The sequence below is a fragment of the Podarcis vaucheri genome, assembly GCF_965113315.1.
Source record: "Podarcis vaucheri genome assembly, chromosome: 7".
NCBI classification, from domain to species: domain Eukaryota; kingdom Metazoa; phylum Chordata; class Lepidosauria; order Squamata; family Lacertidae; genus Podarcis; species Podarcis vaucheri.
In genome coordinates this window covers 29,587,422-29,608,529 of record NC_138765.1, presented here as the reverse complement: position 1 = coordinate 29,608,529, position 21,108 = coordinate 29,587,422, and the positions used below count along the sequence as shown (strand labels likewise).

Genomic DNA, 21,108 nt, shown 5'->3' with positions numbered 1-21,108 from the left:
GCTGGGTTTCCCCAGCCACTCTGGGCGGCTTCCAACAAAAATTAAAAATACATTAAAATGTCACACATTAAAAACTTCCCTGAACAGGGCTGCCTTCAGATGTCTTCTAAATGTCAGGTAGTTGTTTATCTCTTTGACATCTGATGGGAGGGTGTTCCACAGGGCGGGCACCACTACCGACTATGGAAGAATGGTTATTGGAATTAATGGCTTTGGCTGAGATGGCCAAGTTGATGTGTTTAATTGGAGAAAAATCATTGCTGATTAATAATTAGAAACCCCTTGTGGTCTTTTTGCACAAAAAGGAAAATGAGCTTTAGTTTGAAGACTGAAAAAAGGTTGGCTTATGGAAAGGAGAAGAGTTGGAATTCTATTACGGAGCAAGGGTTTTGCATAAGTTTATAAAGCTGATAGTCATAAACCCACAAGTCTTTTCTTTTTCATTTTTTCCCTTCTTTAGTTTTTATGTTAAAAACTAAAACGCTTGGCGCTTGATGTTAACATTTGTATATTGCTTCTTCTTTGTTTTTCTTTTCGAACTTTAATAAAAAAAACTTTTTTTAAAAAAATTATAACCTCAGCTAGGATTTAGCCAATGTGGTATCCTTCACATGGGGCTGGACTGCAACTCTCCCAGTCCTGACCACTGGCTTTGCTGCTTGGGCTGTCTCTGACCTAACCTGTCCCCTAGATTTAAAGCAGATAACATCCATGAGCTGGATGATATTAATGTTATTAGCAACATAAAGAATGGGATTTCCTTTATTTTCAAAAATACGGCAGTAATACACAGAAAGCATTATAAAGAAGAGTTGGAAGAGACCCAAGGGTCATCTCCAACCCTAACCAAAACATACCGGTAAGTAAATCAAGGTTTATATATATGCAAGTAATTATGTATATGCAATTATCTTGGGTTTTGAAACAGACATTCTCAGATAAATGTGCAAAGGAGATTTACGCAGTAAATCAAACATTTAAGAGAAATCCAAAATCCATAGTCGGGCAATACTTTTATTGTTGTTGTTGTTGTTGTTGTTTAGTCGTTTAGTCGTGTCCGACTCTTCATGACCCCATGGACCAGAGCACGCCAGGTACTTCTGTCTTCCACTCCCTCACGCAAAGGCCATAACAAAACACACACTCAAATCTACAGTTGAGCAATATTTTTAGTTTGTGAAATACTTTTATTAGGACAAACGAAAATTTCACAAACTAAAACTATTGCTCAACTGTAGATGTGAGTGATTTTTTGTTATGGCCTTTGCACTTCAAGAGAATTGGAAAAGTGGAGGTACTTCTCAAAAACACAGTGCTTTAATTTATTAATGGCACATACATATAGCAATCCATAATCCGCTGGATTATGGAGAAAGCTAGAGAGAAAGCTAGAGAGTTCCAGAAAGAGTTCCAGAAAGACATCTACTTCTGCTTCATTGACTATGCAAAAGTCTTTGACTGTGTTGACCACAGCAAACTATGGCAAGTTCTTAAAGAAATGGGAGTGCCTGATCACCTCATCTGTCTCCTGAGAAATCTCTATGTGGGACAAGAAGCTACAGTTAGAACTGGATATGGAACAACTGATATATTGTCTCCCTGCTTATTTAACTTATATGCAGAATTCATCATGCGAAAGGCTGGGCTGGATCAATCCCCAGCCGGAATTAAGATTGCCGGAAGAAATATCAACAACCTCAGATATGCAGATGCAGATATCCTTGATGGCAGAAAGTGAGGAGGAATTAAAGAACCTTTTAATGAGGGTGAAAGAGGAGAGTGCAAAATATGGTCTGAAGCTCAACATCAAAAAAACGAAGATCATGGCCACTAGGCCCATCACCTCCTGGCAAATAGAAGGGGAAGAAATGGAGGCAGTGAGAGATTTTACTTTCTTGGGCTCCATGATCACTGCAGATGGTGACAGCAGTCACGAAATTAAAAGATGCCTGCTCCTTGGGAGAAAGGCGATGGCAAACCTAGACAGCATCTTAAAAAGCAGAGACATCACCTTACCAAAAAAGGTCCGTATAGCTAAAGCCATGGTTTTCCCAGTAGTGATGTATGGAAGAGAGCTGGACCATAAAGAAGGCTGATCGCCGAAGAATTGATGCTTTTGAATTATGGTGCTGGAGGAGACTCTTGAGAGTCCCATGGACTGCAAGAAGATCAAATGCATCCATTCTTAAGGAAATTAGCCCTGAGTGCTCACTGGAAGGACAGATCGTGAAGCTGAGGCTCCAATACTTTGGCCACCTCATGAGAAGAGAAGACTCCCTGGAAAAGCCCTGATGTTGGGAAAGATTGAGGGCACAAGGAGAAGGAGACGACAGAGGATGAGATGGTTGGACAGTGTTCTTGAAGCTACAAACATGAGTCTGACCAAACTGCGGGAGGCAGTGGAAGATAGGAGTGCCTGGCGTGCTCTGGTCCATGGGGTCACGAAGAGTCGGACACGACTAAATGACTAAACAACAACAACATATAGCAACTATAGATGAACACTATTTTATTATTAATGGTGGCTCCTATTTACCTGGGAGTAAGTTCTACCTCAGCGCCTAGGACTTGCCGATCGCATGGTCGACGTTTGAATCCCCGCGGTGGGGTGCGCTCCCGTCGTTCAGTCCCAGCGCCTGCCAACCTAGCAGTTCGAAAGCACCCTCGGGTGCAAGTAGATAAATAGGGACCGCTTACCAGCCGGAAGGTAAACGGCGTTCTGTGTGCTGCGCTGGCTTGCCAGATGCAGCTTGTCACGCTGGCCACGTGACCCGGAAGTGTCTGCGGACAGCGCTGGCTCCCGGCCTATAGAGTGAGATGAGCGCACAACCCTAGAGTCTGTCAAGACTGGCCCGTACGGGCAGGGGTACCTTTGCCTTTACCTTTTTAAGTTCTATTGAATTCAGTAGGGCTTACTTCTGAATAGACATGGTTAGACTTCTGCTGTCAGGTTACAGAGACCTGCCGTGAATAGCTGTAATGGACAAATTTAGGGATGAATTAAAAGTTGCTGGTTGTACAGTACAACTGACGGTGGAAAGGCTCTACAACCCCGTTTTGATGGAATGAGGCTTCAGATATTTCCGCCCTCTCCTCCACTACCTCTGCCCTCACTACGGTTCTCGAGAAGGGACAATTTTTTTCTTACGAAAAATTGAATATTCGAGGAGAGGGGACTTGAGTCCGAAAAGAACATTCATTGGGTGCTCGCCGGCCAATTGCATTCGGAGGCTGTGAACCAATGGGAAGGGAAAGGGAATCTCCTCCCTTGGCAACTGGCGGAGAAAAGAGGCGCGGCGCCGCCCCGAGGCCGAGGGCGCGAGCCTTCAACGGTCAGTCTACGAGGGAGTGGGCGTGGCAACAATGGAGAAGGTGGAGCGTCGTGAGCGACGCTCTATTCACCCGCGTGCAACGGTCGTTGCGCGTGCGCAGTGAGCGGCGGGAGGTCTAAGGCTCCGCTTTCCCGGAGTTGCCTGGGAAGATTTCGTCGTCGTCTGCTCTTATCCGAGTTGTGAACGGATGTGTTTTACCTCAGCACTCGCTCAAAGGGACCTTTGTTCGCGGACCCGTCATTTGTACGCTAGAGGTAAAATAATAATAATAAATAACTTTCCTCTTTGTGGGTTTAGCCCTGACCCCATTTAATTCGCCGCTCAGAAACCCTGGAATACTGTATATTCTTCGGTATAAACAACCACGGCTTTACCCGAAACCGGGGTGGAGGGAGAGGTAGTGAGGAGATGGGTGTCCTTCTGTGCCCTCAGATAGGCACTATTTAGCCTTAAAATACACTCATAACTCTCCCCTAAAACACTATTGCTGGATTTCTCCCCCCCCCCCCCGCTTTGGTGGCTCTTTGAAGGAAAGATGCGCTTCATGTACACATGATGCGGATTGAGAGGATTCTAAATAAGTCATGGGCTAGAAACTCAAAACCAGGCTTACTTGAAAGTGAACGCCATCAAAATGGATAGACCACTTAATGATTCTTCTGCCCATTGTAGTAATTGCAGTGTGCTCTGCTAGATGCTGAATGCTTTTTAGTTGTATTTTTATTCATTCTTTTGTTTTATATTGTATTTTATTGTGTTGCAATTTGCATTCCATAGAACTCAAATTGTAATATAATGCAAGAAATAGAAGCAATAAAAATACATTTGAAAATCGAAATGAATATTTAATGTGGACATGCTATGGACTACATGAACGAAGCTTGTAGGCCACTGCTGGGCCACAGACCACAGTACAGGGAACCTATGCCTTAAGGTGTATTTCTTGGTGTTTGCACTGAAGACGTGAGTCCAGCTGAGTGCAATAGGACTTATTTCCAGGTACGTTCCAAACATGTAGAATTGCAGCTGCAAGCAGAAGCAATATATATTTAGAGGCTGCAGTTGGGTAATGCCTTTATTGCGTCCAGCCAAAATGCCACAAAAATGGAAAGTTTTTGAGATCTATAGAAATCTTGATTGGGCAGGATGTTACACAAAATTGGGGGTGGTTAGCTGAGGAAAAATAATAAGCAAAAAACCAGAAAAACTACCCTGGATGTTCACTATAAGATCTGCTTGTAGTTAATGTCTAAAATGGAGATTACAAGCTGAGTCCCTCACAGATGCTGAGATACTGGCTTACACACTTGGGGTTTTGGGATAGAGAAGCAAAAAATGGCTGCTGCCCCCATTTCTTTGAAAAAAGCAAAACCCAGCCTGTAAACCTGTTCTTTCCCACACACTTCAAATGAAACCATAAGTTCCTGCTCAGGTAAAGAGCAGAGATAAAAAGAAATGTGGCATTCTTTATTTTGGCAAACCCAGAAGTTAATTTTGTTAGATGCATTAGGTGACAGGCAATTTAAATGTGCTACTACATGACTCCTACCTTCTTAATATGCACAATGGCTGTAATCCTATTCACACATTTGGGATTAGGTCCTATAAAATTTAACAGGACTTTCAAATAAACATGCACAGCATTGGTAATGCAAAGGGGTGTTGTTTTTTTTAAACTTCCCCGGTAAGGGAACCGGATAAAAGTATTATACATGTGCTTTTAAAATGTGAAAATAAAACATGTTTTGGCAAAAATATGGATGATCTTCTATATATCACACATAACACAAGTCGTATGAGAGAGGCTCAAAGGCATTGTTCCAGATTTTGCATGAATATGCCCCACAGAGAACTGTTGAATTCTTGCTGCTGTTGAATGCTGTTGGGAATGAATGTGAAAGACATTAGGTGTGTATTCTAGCCTTTAAATCAGAACTAAAAGGATTGTGTTATGTATTCATTCATTTATTAGACTTAGTCACTTGTCACCTGAAGGTCTGCAAGTGACTTACAGCAAATACACGCACACGCACACACACACACACACACACACACACAGTACATAATACCTTAGAAGGGTGAAGTGGGGGAGGGTGTGTGACTAACTCAACATACTGTACAAGAATTGAGCCTTATCTTACACCCTTTCTCTCTTCACAGCATATTACCGTTGAATTTTTTTTCAGAGCCTGCCTGTTTGTCTGTATACCTTGTACACATACTGTAGTGATATCTTTATACCATACACAAGAGAATGAGAATATGCTCTGGAGATCTGTCTATAGGTTGTGGAATAGGATGTGTTCCTTACACTTGGTTTAGGAATTCTTATAGATATAAAGCTTTATGTAAGATTAGAAGAGTGATTGGCTAGATACAGTCTTGTAAATTTGGTATTTATCTAAAATTCCAGATAGATACTTTGGTCACAGTTCCAAGCATGGCTGCCTTTGGGGACACTCTAACTGATACCTCCTCCTCGAACAGAACTGACGGTAAGTTTCCATTTTTAAGTTCCAATACAAAGCCTTTACATTCCGGGTTACTGTTCCTTCTCATATTATTGCACACTTTTTCAGATGAGACAGTGGCAGAATTGAATCTGTATTTAGGATTGGTAATGAACTGAATGAGGACCAATACATTGAAGTTCAGTCCTGACTATTGGACTATTGCAGTGTGTTGTATGTGGGACTCATTTGAAGACTGTTCAGAAACTGCCTTGGATTGGCTGCAAGTAGCACTTGCTAGTAGCCTGTTTTCTGAACATAATTCAAAGTGCTGGCTGTTGCCTGTAAAACCCTAAATATGTGTGATCTGACTCGTTGAAGGATTGCTTTCTCCTACACATGGCTGTCTGATATTTAATGTTAATTTCCAGACTATTTAATGTTAATTTCTCTGAGTACTACTCCTACCTTGAGAGGCTAGGCAGCTGGTGATAACCTGCTTTTGAAGAACTTTTCCTAAAAAATTATCCTGGCACCAAATTTGTTTTTCCCCCCTGGTGACATGTGTTCTCTGTTGTCCAAGACTTGCAGGCTATAAACTGGCTGATATTAATTGCTGGTTTTGCCTCCACTCTCTGTTTTATCAATATATTAATTTATTCTATTTTAATAAGTTGTTTTTTGCTGCTCTGCGTATATTAGCTGAAGAATGGATACAGATTTTGAAAATAAATAAATAGGCGTCCACAGTTTGGTTGACTTTTTATCTCCCTTTTCTGAGACTTTATGTCAACAAGGAAACAGATCAGCTTCTTGCTGCACATGGTCTTTTAAGTTCCTTTGAACTGAAATTTGTTTCCATTTTAGGAAATTTCAAAGGTTACAGAGCTAAGGGCTTTGGGGACTTCTGACTGTAGAAATATTATCCATGATGTGACTGTGTACCGTATAAGGAAACTTGATATGCCCTTTAGCTTATCTTTGCAGTGGGCAACTTTGCATATAAAACTTTCCCTACACAGATATACATTAGTATGGGATGTGGGGGAAGGCATTTGCTTAGTGCATGCTATGTGTGATGTCAATGAAACATCTATTTTGCTGTTTACATACTCATCAGTTGAAAAGTAATTTGTTGGTACCCTGTCACATATGCAGTGTCCATTTCTTTTTTGCACTGTATTAAGTTGTCTCCTTGGTTTAGAAGGTAGACTACACCCTAAATACATTTCAGAGTGTCCAGCTGTAACTGTATCCTACAAACTTCAGGCACTCAGACTCCCTTGGTAAGGAAGCAAGCACTTGCCTCATCACTTCAAGATCCAAATTGCTGGCACTGAACTAAAGACTTGTTAACCAGTGTCCCGGTAAGGAGAGCAAGCACTTGTTCATGAGGTGCCTGGGGGAAGCAGTTCTGGTGGGAGAAAGGATATGACTTGCTCCATCTTTTCCTGGCTGCTGTGGGTGCCTTCTCTTTCCCTGTCATCCACATCAGTAGCTGTGCCCCTAGTCTACTTCCCTCTTTTCATCTTTCATAAGGAGTTCTTATGGAGATGTTGCATAGCCTGCATAATGTGCATTGCCTCTCAACATCATTTTACACTCTTGATGGGTAAATGCCATGTGCAAAGTAGGCCACCAAGGTGAGTGGCTTAGCTGAGATGTGAATTTTCCTATTCAAATATTCTCTGGGCACGTCCAAGTGCCCCTAATTTAAGAGACAGCATGTGTGCTTTTAGTTGTCCTGACATCTTAAATAACTTTCCCCAGCACTTCTGCATTCTGCAAATAAGAAATTCTAGAAATCTAATGTGGGATCTCATACATGCAGAGTCATGCTTTGTTCTGCTCTTAATAGAACTTGTTTCCTAGTGCCAGTATTCTGATTAGTATATAGCCATCACATCTTCATATGATTGGCTTAATAAATACTAAACAACACTTTGTTGCCCTCCTGTTTTTGAAATGTGTCTAGCTCTTGCATTATCAAATTTCAGTTCTTGGAGGAGTTATCAGCAGACCAATTGTCCTGACATATTTCATATTGGCATCTTGTCAGTAGATGCTTAACTGTGCCATGCATAGCATCAATCCTGTGATAATCAAACTAGGGCCCTGCATTCCTCTTCATATCAGCATTTGGGTATTACAAACATGTGGCAATATGAGATCATCATTCTGAAACAGGAAAGACGCTGTATCCCAAAGAGACAAACTTTTAAATTGTATTTTTGCTGACTTAAATTCATGCAAAGGTACCCAAGAATATGGAGAGGAATAAATATTGTTAGTCAATATGGTGCTTTGCTGTTTGGTTGAACTGCTGTTGTTTTTCCTGTATTGAAACCTGAGAGTTGCTAAGAATAACTTCACACTTCCATCTAGTCAGATCTGGTACTTCTGCGTCAGTATTTTCAGCATTCGTACAGCCTTATTATGTACAGCTGTTGGGGAGAATCAAAGCTTATTTTGGGGGGAAGCTAATGCCAAACAGGGCAGCAATTGCTTCACTTTTCTAGGAGGTGTTCCAATCTACTGCTGCTTTAGGGTAGTCGCCAACTTCACTTGACGTATCCGGCAGCAAATGAGAATTGCAGTGCTGTGGGTTGGGAACGTAATCAAAAGCTCAGCTCCTCGGTCCTGAGTAAGTGTTAGCATTTTATAAAGCCACACTTCAATATGTTTTTTATGAGCAGCTAAAAAGTTCCACTTTTCTTTTAAGATCTCATTTGATCAAATGAAAGTTAGTCTGGTTTCATGTTCACATTTGAATTGTGTCCAGAGGCTGAGGTAAATAAGCTAGGAAATATAGCTATTGTTTATGAGAAAATGGCTTTTCCTTTTTATCATATACTGTAGTAGCTCTGCTGCAATGTGTGAGGTGCCTAGCCGCGTAGTGTACAGATAAGCTACACTTCTCTAAAGTGTAATGTTTTGAGCCTAATCTACCAGTTGTTTTTCTTTTCCCAGCATTCTGCAGTTCCAGTGACGGTTCTTCATTTCAGCCCATCAAAACCCAAGTGGCCATCCCTACAGCTCATGTCATGCCTTCCATGCTAGATAGGTCTTCTTGTTCAGTGGGTGAATCAAGTGTGCTTCGGACCACCCTGACTTCCTCTCTGCCAGTCTCTTCAAGTAGCACAGGAGGGCTGATGTCCAACCATGATCCTGATACTCTGAGGCACTCCCAGGTGTTTCACAGGAACCCTGTTCATCTTTATCAAACTTCAGTGGAAAATGGCTGTAACCAATCCTCTTTCCTTGCTCCTGACCAAACAAGTGTGGAATGTGCTCAGAAACCCATTAGATTGGCTGCTGAACTCACGTTTAACCAATCTCCTCTTCTGGATAAGCAGTCTGCTGGTCCTTGGTCCCAGCTTCAAATGTGTAATTCAGATACTGCTGTTACTGGCCTAGAAAAAGACCCATGCAAAGTGCTGCTAGATGTTAAACTAGCAACAGAAACCAACAGAGTCTGTGAAAAGCAGGTACCCTTGGGGCTTAATCCTGCTACTATGTACCCCAGCCCAACTGCTCAGTCTCAGCTGTGGAAGCAGGAAACTTGCACACTACATCAGCATGAGAATTGTGCGCTTAGTGCCTGGAATCAGCACTTGGACCGTGTTCGCCTGCAGTTGGAGCAGATTCAGGTAGAAGGTCTTTTTGAAACAATCTGCTTTAGTTTAAGAGAGTGTGTGGATGCAACAAGAGTTTAAAGTTGAATAGCATTTTTAGCCCTTATTCACAGTTGCATATAAACGGAGTTATTCCATTGCATGTTTATTTTTCTGAAATATATATGTTTCCACTTTCTATTTAAGTGTGAGTCTTTCCTCTCTAAATTATTTTCTGCTTTAATCTCTATGATAGTGGTTTAATAGACATAAAATATGCAGTTGTCAGTGACTACTGCTATTGTATGGTACAAGGTAATCTGCTACCTTGACTAACGATTAATGAGGGTGGAATTGATAATCATTAGAATTGTCTATGTGGTGCTTTAGTTTACAGGGAGAGGTGGCACTGTGCCATTTTTCAAGGAGAAGTTCCTGAAAAAATGGGCAGCCCATGGGTATGCATAGTGAGAAGTCCTGTATTTGTTGTATTTAGTTTTTAAGGGGTTTAGGGATTCTCCAAAGTGCATATTCCAGCCTTGTTTTTCCAAATGTTGTTGCTATATATCATGAGTTCTTTTTGACTGTGTATGGAAAAAATTGCAGACAAGTAACAGTTAGCAAAATGACTGTGATTCATTTTGCCTTTTTGTATGAAAACTTTGTCATAAAATCCACACTCTTCTAGTGAGATGAAATCATCTTTGTTTAGTGGCTTAGAGCAAATCCCCTCCATTCCCTGCAAAAAGGGAACTTTCATGGTTGGTCCAGTGTATCATTTCTTTGTAACACAGAGAGTGATCTAAAATTATTGAGTGCAGTTCTTTATGGAGCAATTTTTTTCATAGTGTTTTGATGTGGGTCTGGAATAGCTGGGTGTAAGATGAGTCTTCTATGTATTGGTGCATGGAAGCGAATAGCCTCTTAAAAGTTGTGTCTGAGCTGAACCTAATGCCTTATTTCTCTCTGACCCTCATGATTCCAGCTGCAAAACAAAGCTCCTTGCTACCATCCCTTGGGGAGCAGTACTTCACTGCACACTGTTGATCCAGCCCAGTGGGTTGGTATTGTAAATTCAAATGAGAACCTGCTCAGGGAGAAAGAAATCCTCATTGACAGGTAGGAAATGGAAATAATCTTTTAGATTTCCAACGATCAAGTCTGAGACACTCGCTCAGTTAGCATGTAATTAACATGTAACACTAAGCCATACTATGGTTTAGCATGAATGGCAAACATGGGGGTTCTGGCATTTAAGTTGTCACACTAAGCTGTGACTTGGTTTAGTGTTATATTCAAACCTGGGCTTATGTTTTGTCTCACTTTCAGACAACACATATTTATTGTTTAAATTAAGGGATGACAATGGAAGGTAGCCTCATCCCCAGTTACCTTTTCCCTTTCCATTACTCTCCCTCCCCCACCTTTGCTTCCTGTCTTTAGATTATAAGCAGGCATTGGTAAATGCCATTTAAAACTTGTATAAAGTCCATCCTACTAATGAAAACTTTCTGAATATTCTGAAAATTTTCTGAATATTTGACTTTGCAAATGTAAATATGTGTGTTGGGGTTATTCCTTTTTTGAAGGCAAAGGCAACACATTTCACAGCTGGAACAGAAAGTACGAGAAAGTGAGCTGCAAGTCCACAATGCCCTCCTGAGCCATCCTGCTGCTTATGGGGACTTGTATATGCTCAGAATGCAGGTAAGTACCATCAATTCATGGCTGGTGTGGCTTGAAGATTCTATTTCCTTCATTTTTCTGAAGTAAGAGATATAGAAATAATGCTTGGGTGAAGAAGGTTGGATTAGGGAAATGCCATACTAGTCATCTACCATTTCAGGATCTTCTGAAGCTCTGGATCCGACAGTATCCACCATACCATTGGTCTTTTTTCTTTTCTTTTTTTTTGCAATTGCTGCTTTTCTGGGGGTGCAATATTTGGTGTGGATTTTGAGAATGCTTGGAAGCTAGTATGATCCTCATTAACTCTTTTGCAGGAAATGCAGCGGGAGAACATATTCTTACGAGCTCAATTTACTGAAAAAACAGAATCTCTTACGAAGGAAAAGATTGAATTGGAGAGGAAACTGGCTGCTTTAGAAGCAAGTGTAAAACAGATCCAGGAGGCCCATAAGGAGACTATACAGAAGCATACAGTAGAGCTGAAGAAACAAGATGAAAGGGTGGGCTGTCTCTATTAATACAATAGGTATCTCCCGGTTTCCACTTGATTACAAAAGGAAAACAGTACATGGGCACATGGTGTATGCAGGGTGTTTTGCTTCTGATTATGGACATTGCCGGTAGTAAGAATAAATTATCACAAAATATGCAAGGAATACATATTTTCTGTTGGTATACAGAATCCTCCCCCTCATGCATTTTGGGGTTAAGGCAAGAGTACAACAGCTTCTTGCACATGAGTTTATATTGAAGGATTGACTCTGGAGCAAAGAAAACCTAGTACTTGGCTGTTCTGGCATCTAAACCTGGAGTCTTGATACAGTTCTTGCTTGCTGATCTTGCATCATGTAGCATTGCTTTTGGAAATTGGTTTCTATGTTGAAGATCAGTAATGTGAGTTAGAAATAGTACTGTTTCATTAGTAACAATGAATGAATGCTAATTGCAATACATTTATTAGGCAAGCTTAGCAAATTCAAAGTTTATTTACTAAATATAAATAAAATAAACATGTTAAACAATTTTGCTCTCTGGGGTATCAGAATTCCTCTCCACCAAAACCCCACATCAGCGTTGAAGATTCTAAATAATGAAATGCAATGGGCAGAAAGCTGAGCACATCAAGATTTTTCCAAAACTGTGGCACCAGTACAGAACTGGGTTTCTATGAGCATCCAAATCCTACAGTTTTTCAATATGAAGCTTTAACTGTGCTCTGCATGTAAAATGTGTTGCATTCTTCATCAGCATGTCTTAAGGAGAATATTTTTTTTACTTAGCAGGCACAACTTATCCCCCGACATCATGTTGCTGCTTTTGTGTAGCCTGGAGTGAGATTAGCCTGCTCTGTGTGATAGCCCATTCTGTCTTGAAGTACTCTGCTTGAATGAAGCCTCTAATGTATATTTTATTTGTTGCTTGTAGGTTAAAATAGTGTTTGCCCCACAAAGCTGATACATGCACTCACTCAGTGAGTGAAAAACAGTCCTCTAAGAAAGCCCCTACTTTTGTTCTTTGTTTGTGCAGGTAAAGGCAAGAGATAAACATATTGAGCACCTGAAAAAGAAGTGCCAAAAAGAATTTGAGCAGAACCGTGAGAAACAGCAGAGAATTGAGACTCTGGAGCGTTACGTTGCTGACCTTCCAATGTTGGAAGATCATAAGAAACTCCACCATCAGGTATATTGGTATCTCCTGGATACAGCTGCGCTTGTGCCAGGTCTTTGCATCCTACTGAGTGTGCATGGCTGGTTGGAATGGCAATCTGTTTTCAGGAAGTGATCTATTCAAATTGCTTGGAACTGTAAGAAGATGTAGGAGACATATGCTTTGCGTGAAAGAAAAACTGCTAGGAAAGAATTCTGTTGGTTCTGAAGTGTTCTCTCTACTTTCTAGTTAAAAGAATCTCAGCAGGCAACTACAGCTTTGCAGGAATCAGTGACCACTCTTGAGAAAGAGCTTGCAGATGTTCGTGCCAATTGTAGAGAGAAGGAGCTGCACCTAGAAATGCAGAAACGCAAAGAAATGGAACTGCTTTCTACCATGCGCAGGTAATGCTCTTGGGAACTGTGAGTGAAGAAACAGAACGAAATAAGAGAATGTTATTTGGTGTGGTCTCAAAGTCTTATATTGTATAGTGCTTGTGGTGGAACTTCCCTATAATGCATTTCTATCAGGGATGCAGTGAGAGACAATATGATAGTACAAGCCTCGGGGATGAGGGTGGGAGCAAGAGGTGGGAATAGCTGTAGAAGAGTAAACTTGAGTAGCGGTCGAGTGGGAAAGAGATTGTGTTCAGCTTGCTGTGTAGAGGCACAACATTCAGTTTTTAAAACTATAAAACTAAGTAACAGAGCTTGGGGGCAAAGAGTGGACTCTGGAGTTAGCGTGATGCTTGAGAGAGAAAAATGGACAATGGAGGAGCAGACACCACAGGAGCTGAGTATATGGGTATTGGCCAAATCTGCCTTGGGTGCCTTGGCATAAAGGCAGTATATAAATGCAATAGATAGATAAAATAGTTGGCTATAGGCATGTAGTGAGCTTGCTATTAAAAGTGTGTCATGTCAGTTTTGTCTTCCAAATTATGGTAAACATTCTGGCTTCAGAATCAAGAGGAGATAATTTGGCACTGGGCTTTGGGCTGCTTTTAAAACACTAGTAGCATGTGATGGAGGCAGATCCATTTTGTTTAAACTACCCAGTTATGTGGAAGAGGGGTGTGTTTTGAATGATTAACAGTAAAGGGAGTTTATAGTGGGGGTGGGGGGGGACACAGTCCTTCCTCCTGCCCATGAATCTGTTCCCCATCCCCAGCATTTGTCTCATCAACTGGGTGTCCTTGGTTGGGATATCTTTTTAAAAAAATTGTAGCTGTTTATATTCTCTCTCTAGGGATACAAATCCTTCCAATGTGAATCACAATTACCATCAAAATCCATTGACAGAATCACAATAAACAATATAAAAACATAAATAATCAGAATTCTTCCCACAATGCCTTGTATTTGGGGAGTTGACAGGACAGTCCAGTTGGAGCAGGCTCCGAGGCCTCTGCCTCTCCTGGGATCCAGTGAAGGCAGGGTGAACAAGTTTAGGGAACTTGCCATGCTGATTATGTAAGGCTGTCAGTTTCTTCCCATGTTGGATGAGGGGTAGGGAAGAGCTACAAGACAATGTTTGGCTTTTTCGTTCTTTCACAGAAAAATGTGGCCTTGTTTCCTTAACACAAATGCAACTATGACTTAAGAATGTCTTTAAAATGTGTTTTTTGTTACTTAAAGTGTATGCTTTTGGAGCAGAGTAGGATTTCTACTTTGTCAATATGGGATCAAGGGGTGGTTGTAGTTCAGATTGAGTATTATGAAATCCATCTTCAAGGGGTGAACTTGTTGAGGTCATTCCATTTAGCATTGGCATCTTGTTTCTTAGTTTACAAGATAAAATGCAGCGTGGGAAGAATTCAGCAACAGATGACACTGCCCAGGAGTTGGAGAAAGAGAAACAAGAAAAATTTTCTCTGCAAAATGAATGTGATCTCCTTAGGAAGGTAACCTACTCCCAATGGGGAATTGGTGGTTATTGTGGATCTCATATTCTATGGCAATTGGATCATATTCTTTGTGCAGTCCCACATATGGGTTCTGTATCTGCTAAGATAGACATCTCTTTTAGATAGGTTGTGCCAAGCTCAGTGATTAACATCACACCCCTACCTCTAGGTAAGCAACCTTGCTATTCTCCTATTTGTGAAACTGCACAGAGATAACAAAGAATAACAAAACAGCTTGGATTGTCATTCACTGAGGCATCATTGTGTGCTTGCACCCTTCTTCATCACTGCAAATGCCATTAGGACCTGCAGTCACTTGAGTACTTCTTGTATAGTCCCTGCAACAGTATGTTAGGAACTGAGCAGGAAGGCAGGAGCCATGTCTCCAGGATATGCACTATGAGGGTTGGGAGCAGGCTTCCCATCAAAATTGTTATTGTCTAGTTCTAGAACGCTCCAAAAATTGTTTCATGCAGGCACAGAATAGGGCTGGGCGATATCTGGTTTTCAATATCACAATATCACCAGCAAAACATCGCAATATTTTGATATATCACGATGTTTGAAATAAGGCTGGAACTACATAGAGGTGAATATGGTAATGCCCTGGCAACTGGTACTATGTACGGGTCTAACTCCAAAACTGATAAATTTTTACTTACCTTTAACATGTTGTTAAAACTGTTATGTTATAGTACTACTGTACAGATAATGTTTAATTAGCACATTTTCTCTAAAATTAAAGCTGTAGAAGTAATTCAGTAGCATAGATATCAAAGGTATGGTGAGATAATGTTTCCTGAAAAATTGATTACATTACTAAACAAGAAAAAAAACAATTCACAGTCACACCTTTAGATATTCAAATATATTTCACTATTGAGTCTTAGTTGAATGTGTGCATCTCACAACACAGTTGTTTGATTGATTGTTTGTTAATTTTCTTTTCTAAACCAGGCCAAAATAGAAACAATGGAATGGATAAATTTTAACAGAACAAAAAATTGCTAAACAAAATTTATATTTTTAATGCCAGGGGAATTTCCATTTCTTTTATAAACCAGGCCAAACCAGAAAGAATGGATAAAATTTTACAAAATAAAAAATTATTAAACAAACATAAATATTTTTGCAAGGAAAATTTGATGCATTTAATTATATGAAGATTTACTCAATGATAGTGTGCTTCAACTTTAACATTACAAATTTCTGGAGAATATATTAATGTTATTATATTAATTTGTTATTAGTAAGAACAAATTTGTGAGAAACCATGGGGGCAAAGGGAGAATTGAGAAGAGTTATAGGGTAGGGAGAGGGTCTGGAGGAGAAAATGAGGAGCATAATGAGGGAGAGACAGAGACAATTGAGCATACACACAAACCAACAAGAAGCACATGCAGATGGGGAAAAGAGGGAAGTGGCCAGAGCAGCGTGTTTTTCTTTTTTACTATTACCCCAGTTTATATTTTTATGTGAGAACAGGAGGAGGAAAGGGGCTCCAGATTCCAGAAGCCATGCCTTCTACCTAAGCCACCTACCAGCCTGGTGCCTACCTTTCAGCAAGAGACTGGCGTCTCTAAGGAAGTTCCTGCTTGCAGGCTGTTGAGCTCCACCTGCTCAGGCGACGTTAGGCTGCACACTCACTCGCACACACAATACCTCCAAGGAGGATTTTTGCCTGCCGCTGAGGATGCAGGCAGGGGAGACAGAGAACTAAGGCAGAGAGTTACCCTGCAGTTCACACACAATTTCTCAAAAAGCGAAAAAGCTGCTGCTATAGGAGGCACAGAAGAGCATCTGAGGCAGAGTTAGCTATAGTAACGGCTGCACAGGACAGGAAGAAGCATTGGCTTCCTGAGTTTTGCAGTGTTGTGCTTTTTGACTATTGCACACAAGCGCACACACAATTTACGATATATTGCCAGATATTTTTTTTAAAAAAATGGTTATCACAATTTGCTCTTTATATCGATATAAGACGATATATTGCCCGACCCTAGCGCAGAACTCGTATGTGACTCTACAAATGACCACGTGAGGAACCATGGTTACAGATAAGCATCTGAAGAGGGAAGAGTTTAAATAATGAAATCTTAAGATCAACAATCTAGTACTTCCTGCAAGTATGGTCCTGAATTAGTGGTGTATTCCTGTGAATAGTTATATTTGAGGATGAATGATCTCTTCTGAAGAGTCCACAAACGATTTGGGGTTGAGAGTAAGATCAGAATGTAATCTCTCTAATTGCAAATATGGGGATCATACACAGTAGTGCAGTGCTCATAAATGCATTTGTTAAAGCAATAAACGTTCAGTTTTTATTATTTTGCTAAGAGTACATCTAAGGGTGCTAATAAATACATGGGAAGGTTTTCATCTTTTTCAGATTGTGGATAATCAGAAGAAGAAGATGAATCGGTTATCTTCAGAAGTAAAGGTGAGTTCAAATTGAAGGATTGGATATATGGTTCATGTATCCAAATCATCAACAGGATAATCAGCACTTGTTTGTTCTTGTATTCCAGGATCTAGAGAATCGGATTGCTCAGGAGGAAGACACAGGTCAAGCTCTCAAAGTAGAAGCACTGAGGCAGGAGAATGTAATGCAACAACTGCGCATAGCAGTGAAAGAGGTAGTCTCCCTTTTAAATATTGGCATCTGTTAAACAGATTAACCAGCCAAACAACTATGTAGTAGGATCTCCATTCCTAGTCCCTCCCTCCCTTTTTTGCTTTAGAGCACCTTGATTGCCTAATAAGTCTGTGTTTTACTTCTCAGATTTGTAGCCTTATTTGAATCCACCTTCCCTTTGGTTTGTTATACCCATATAGAAATAGTGTTTAGTGTTTTTGGTGCTCCTAGGGCTGTACAGCAATTTGTAGCTTGCGGCGGCTTTTGGTTACAAAAGCATAATATCAAGTAGCTCAGGATCTAGTATCTCTTTTATTCCCACCTCCCCAGTAATTATGGTTAGAATTGATATCACACAGTGACCTCTGATATTTTATAACGACAGTAGAAAGTGGGTGCTGCCGCCAATCTGAAGGTTTCCAAAATAGAAGACATACTGTAGAATTGCAGTCTCACACTAGGGGGTGATAGAGATCTTCTCTAATGCTCCAGCTTCTCTTCCCCATTCCTTTTTAGCTTTCTGTACAGAACCAGGAACTGATGGAAAAAAATCTGACTCTTCAGGAGCACCTCCGGCAGATTGAGCCGGGTCAGCTACTGTCTGATGAAACAGCCCACCTTATTCAAGAGCTGCATAGAGAGCTAGCCAGCTGCCTGCAGGACCTGCAGTCTGTCTATAGCGTTGTAACTCAGAGGGCTCAAGGAAAGGATCCCAACTTGTCATTATTGTTGGGGATTTGCAGTAAGTAAAACGATAAGTTTTTTCAGCAGCTAATAGTAGATGAATGTTCTTTCTTTGGGGCTCTGAAGATGTAATGCTTCTCCTGTTTTATTGGTTGCCTGTTGATAGCACAAGGGTTGCCAACACTTTCTAGGTCTGTGGGCATATTTGGCATTTTGAGATAGTTTTGTGGGCTTAGTCGTGTCTCCTCACTCCCCTGGGTCATTCTGCTCCCACAATGGACAGAGGAGCACAAACAAATTCCTTGCTTTTTTGTAAGGTCTATGTAAAACTGAGATCCAGTAGAACTGAAACAGCCTCATAAATTTGCCTGATTTTACTTACATAGAGCTCTCAAAAAGCATATTCAAAGTAAAGCTTGCATTGGTAGCCTGTGTAGTAAAAATTACATACAAGCTGCTTGCCAGCACTGCTTAAATAAGGGTACAAATCACAAATTTTAATCATACACACAATGGTGACTTTAAGGGGATCTCTTGAAAAAAATGATGATCCATAAGCCTTAGATCCATGTGTTTGCACCATGGCAGTGCTGGAAAACACTGGATCCATGAATCTTATGGCTCATTAAATGGACATATGATCTGTGAGGAACTGAAAAAACGTTATGCAATTTCAAGAGGATCCATTTTACATGTGGTGTGTGCACCCACATGCTCTCCCTGGCACTCCTCTCTCCCTCCTGACTCCAGCACCCTAATTTCTCTCCCGAGCCCCCCCCCCCCTTTAGCTGCTTGGGTGCTGCTTGAAGCCTTGAAAAGCCTGTGGAACTGAAAAAAGAAATGCAGGAGAGGGTAGCTCACTTCCTCCACCCTTGCCTCCTAATGACAAAGGTTATGGAGAGTATTGGGGGGGCACTAGGAAACGTCTGTAGGAAAAGAGTCTCATGGTGCCCCCATTTTGGCAGCTTGGGGTTTTATGCTGAGGATATCTTGTAAATTGTTTTGCTGACATCAAAATCATTCAGTTATGTTTGCTTCACTTGCAATACCGTTTTAGAATCACTAGACCATTGACATTCAACACTTCTCAGTATACTTTCTTAACCATTTGGAGACATACCCAAATGTGTATTCATAATAGTGAGAGCTAGAATGTGCTTTAAAGGGGGGGGGGATAAACCTGTTTCTAGCCTTAAATGGGATATCTGCAATCCCTGAATATTACCTCACTCATCTATAATTTTGTTCTCCAATATCACAGCTGTGCACTGTTCAGTTAAAGAAAAGGATGACTTACAGAAACCGGGCATGATAGCGAAGAAGCTGGAGGATGTAAAACAATTGCGCAAAGAGATTGAAGATTTACGGACTGCTATTTCTGACAGATATGCACAGGATATGGGGGATAACTGTATCACGCAATGAAGGCAAAATGATGGGACCCAAGGACTAAGATTCCACTTCCATGAAAGCTGCTATAGGGTGGGATTTTCCAAAGCTCCTTCAATATATTATACTTCTGATTTGATGCCAAGTGGAGCGTGTTTCCTGCACCAAGAAATCAAAGTGTTTCTCTTGCCAGGAAGGTTCTCTGAAGAAAATGTCTGTGTTTGGCACACACTTCCCTTTTATTTGCAGTTGGTTAAGATTTTGGGCAGGCTACCAAATAGCTGGTCCTTCCAGCTGTGAGTTCTCAGCAGTGACATAATTGCAGTTCCAGGGCTAGTTCATGCTTGCAATCACATGCCAGTAAATGCACCCTCTCTTCAGCTTGTAGCCTGCAATTTCATGAGGAAGTATGTGAATGGAGTAGTACATGGTTACAGCTGAAAGTCATTTCTGTGATTTTTGCAGCAGCACTTTTTCTAGATACCATAGTCATAGGGATCACTCTGGCTACTGTGTACTGCAGCTTACGCAAAAAAATATTAGTGCAATTGTGGACATGCACAAGACTGAGGAGCCACTACGTCAGTGTATGTGTAGAAACATTTAAATTGGTCTGGATAAAGATGTTCTGAAATTTTTCAGTACTCTGAACTGTTCGGGTTTAGAAAGGACCCCCAAAGAAGCAGGAGTACAATGTTGGGAGTTCTAAAAAGCCTTGATGCATTTACTCTCAAAAGCCTTATAAGTACAGCTGCTACCAAGGAGTCTGGTCTTAAAAGCCTTTATTAGTTCTCCACATGTCTAACTGGGGCAGGGGGGCTATAACCTACATCAGTAAAAAGGCCTTTCACAGTGCCTGTTTTAATGGGTTAAAATGTTCCCATTCAAATGCACCTTTTAAACTGTTTTTGTATGTCTCTGTTCTTTATGCACATACTTACTATATATTCCAAAGTGTGGATTTTCATACTTGTGTGCCTTAATTCCTAGAAATAAACTGTCTGAGATCAGCTGCATTCTTACAGGTGTGTGGCTGTATTGCAGAATTTGGATTCTTTCGATCTATCATGTGGATCTGACTTGGGCAAAAATACTGAGATCCATCAGTGGTTAGTTATTATGACTAAGCTGATCTGTACAAGTTAAGGAATGTAGGTAGAGGAGGAGTTTTTGAATGCCCCTCATGTTTCAAAATAAAACATCAAACCTCCGATTAGAACATTTAAGATCTTGGCAAGAAACCTATGCCTCTTTCTTTACACAGATGGGAACTTTATAATATGGAAGAATGTTCAGTCATGTAGCCCAGATGTTTTTTGCTCTTGGTGCAATGCATGTACTTGTTCTAAGGTTTATGAATACACATGGAATTGCCAACTTAACAAGCAGTTAACTGCAAACTTAACAAAGAGCATTTGTTGCCTCTAGCTGCTGTTCTCCCTTACCTCCCTGGATATAACGCCAAGCGTACTTTTTAAAAATCTGCCTCAACATGCAATTGGCTGACTAACATCCCACCAGCGGTCCCTTTCTATGTATGCATTCTTAAAGTTCCTATCATCTAAAGTGGTGGGTTACATATCTCTGAATCCATCTGAGGTGCATTAAATCGTTCATAAAGAACTGAGTAAACTACTAATAAAGATGTATCGGTATATGAGAGAGGAGGAGAGAGCATTGTGAAGTAGAAAGTGAGGAACTTGGTAGCCATCTATCTAGGCTTCAGTGTGAAAAGGGTAGGTGTCTGTGTATTGAACCTGCA

The 21,108-nt window shown here is 40.8% G+C and overlaps 1 protein-coding gene and 1 long non-coding RNA gene across 5 annotated transcripts in view; both read left to right on the top strand.

Annotated features, from left to right (window-relative positions):
• Positions 1-2,479, top strand: part of LOC309537395 — a 132,208-nt gene extending 129,729 nt beyond the window's left edge. The window contains exon 3 of the long non-coding RNA XR_014221880.1: positions 1,623-2,479. This is a non-coding gene — a long non-coding RNA (uncharacterized lncRNA). The remainder of the gene's footprint in view (positions 1-1,622) is intronic.
• Positions 2,480-3,411: 932 nt separating this feature from the next.
• CEP85 (centrosomal protein 85) lies at positions 3,412-20,392 on the top strand. 4 transcript variants are annotated; one of them, XM_082231602.1, is made up of 13 exons: positions 3,412-3,586; positions 5,746-5,827; positions 8,753-9,432; positions 10,382-10,515; positions 10,986-11,103; positions 11,400-11,585; positions 12,613-12,765; positions 12,982-13,136; positions 14,518-14,635; positions 17,028-17,078; positions 17,167-17,274; positions 17,790-18,015; positions 19,219-20,392. In XM_082231602.1, the coding sequence occupies exons 2-13, from the start codon at positions 5,773-5,775 to the stop codon at positions 19,380-19,382; spliced, it is 2,148 nt and encodes a 715-aa protein (XP_082087728.1). In that variant the 5' UTR covers positions 3,412-3,586; positions 5,746-5,772; the 3' UTR covers positions 19,383-20,392. The 4 variants fall into 4 exon arrangements, with proteins under 4 accessions (XP_082087728.1, XP_082087729.1, XP_082087731.1 ...); XM_082231603.1 differs by lacking the exons at positions 3,412-3,586; positions 5,746-5,827 and adding an exon at positions 8,268-8,426; XM_082231605.1 differs by lacking the exons at positions 3,412-3,586; positions 5,746-5,827 and adding an exon at positions 8,503-8,525.
• The last annotated feature ends 716 nt before the right edge of the window (positions 20,393-21,108 follow it).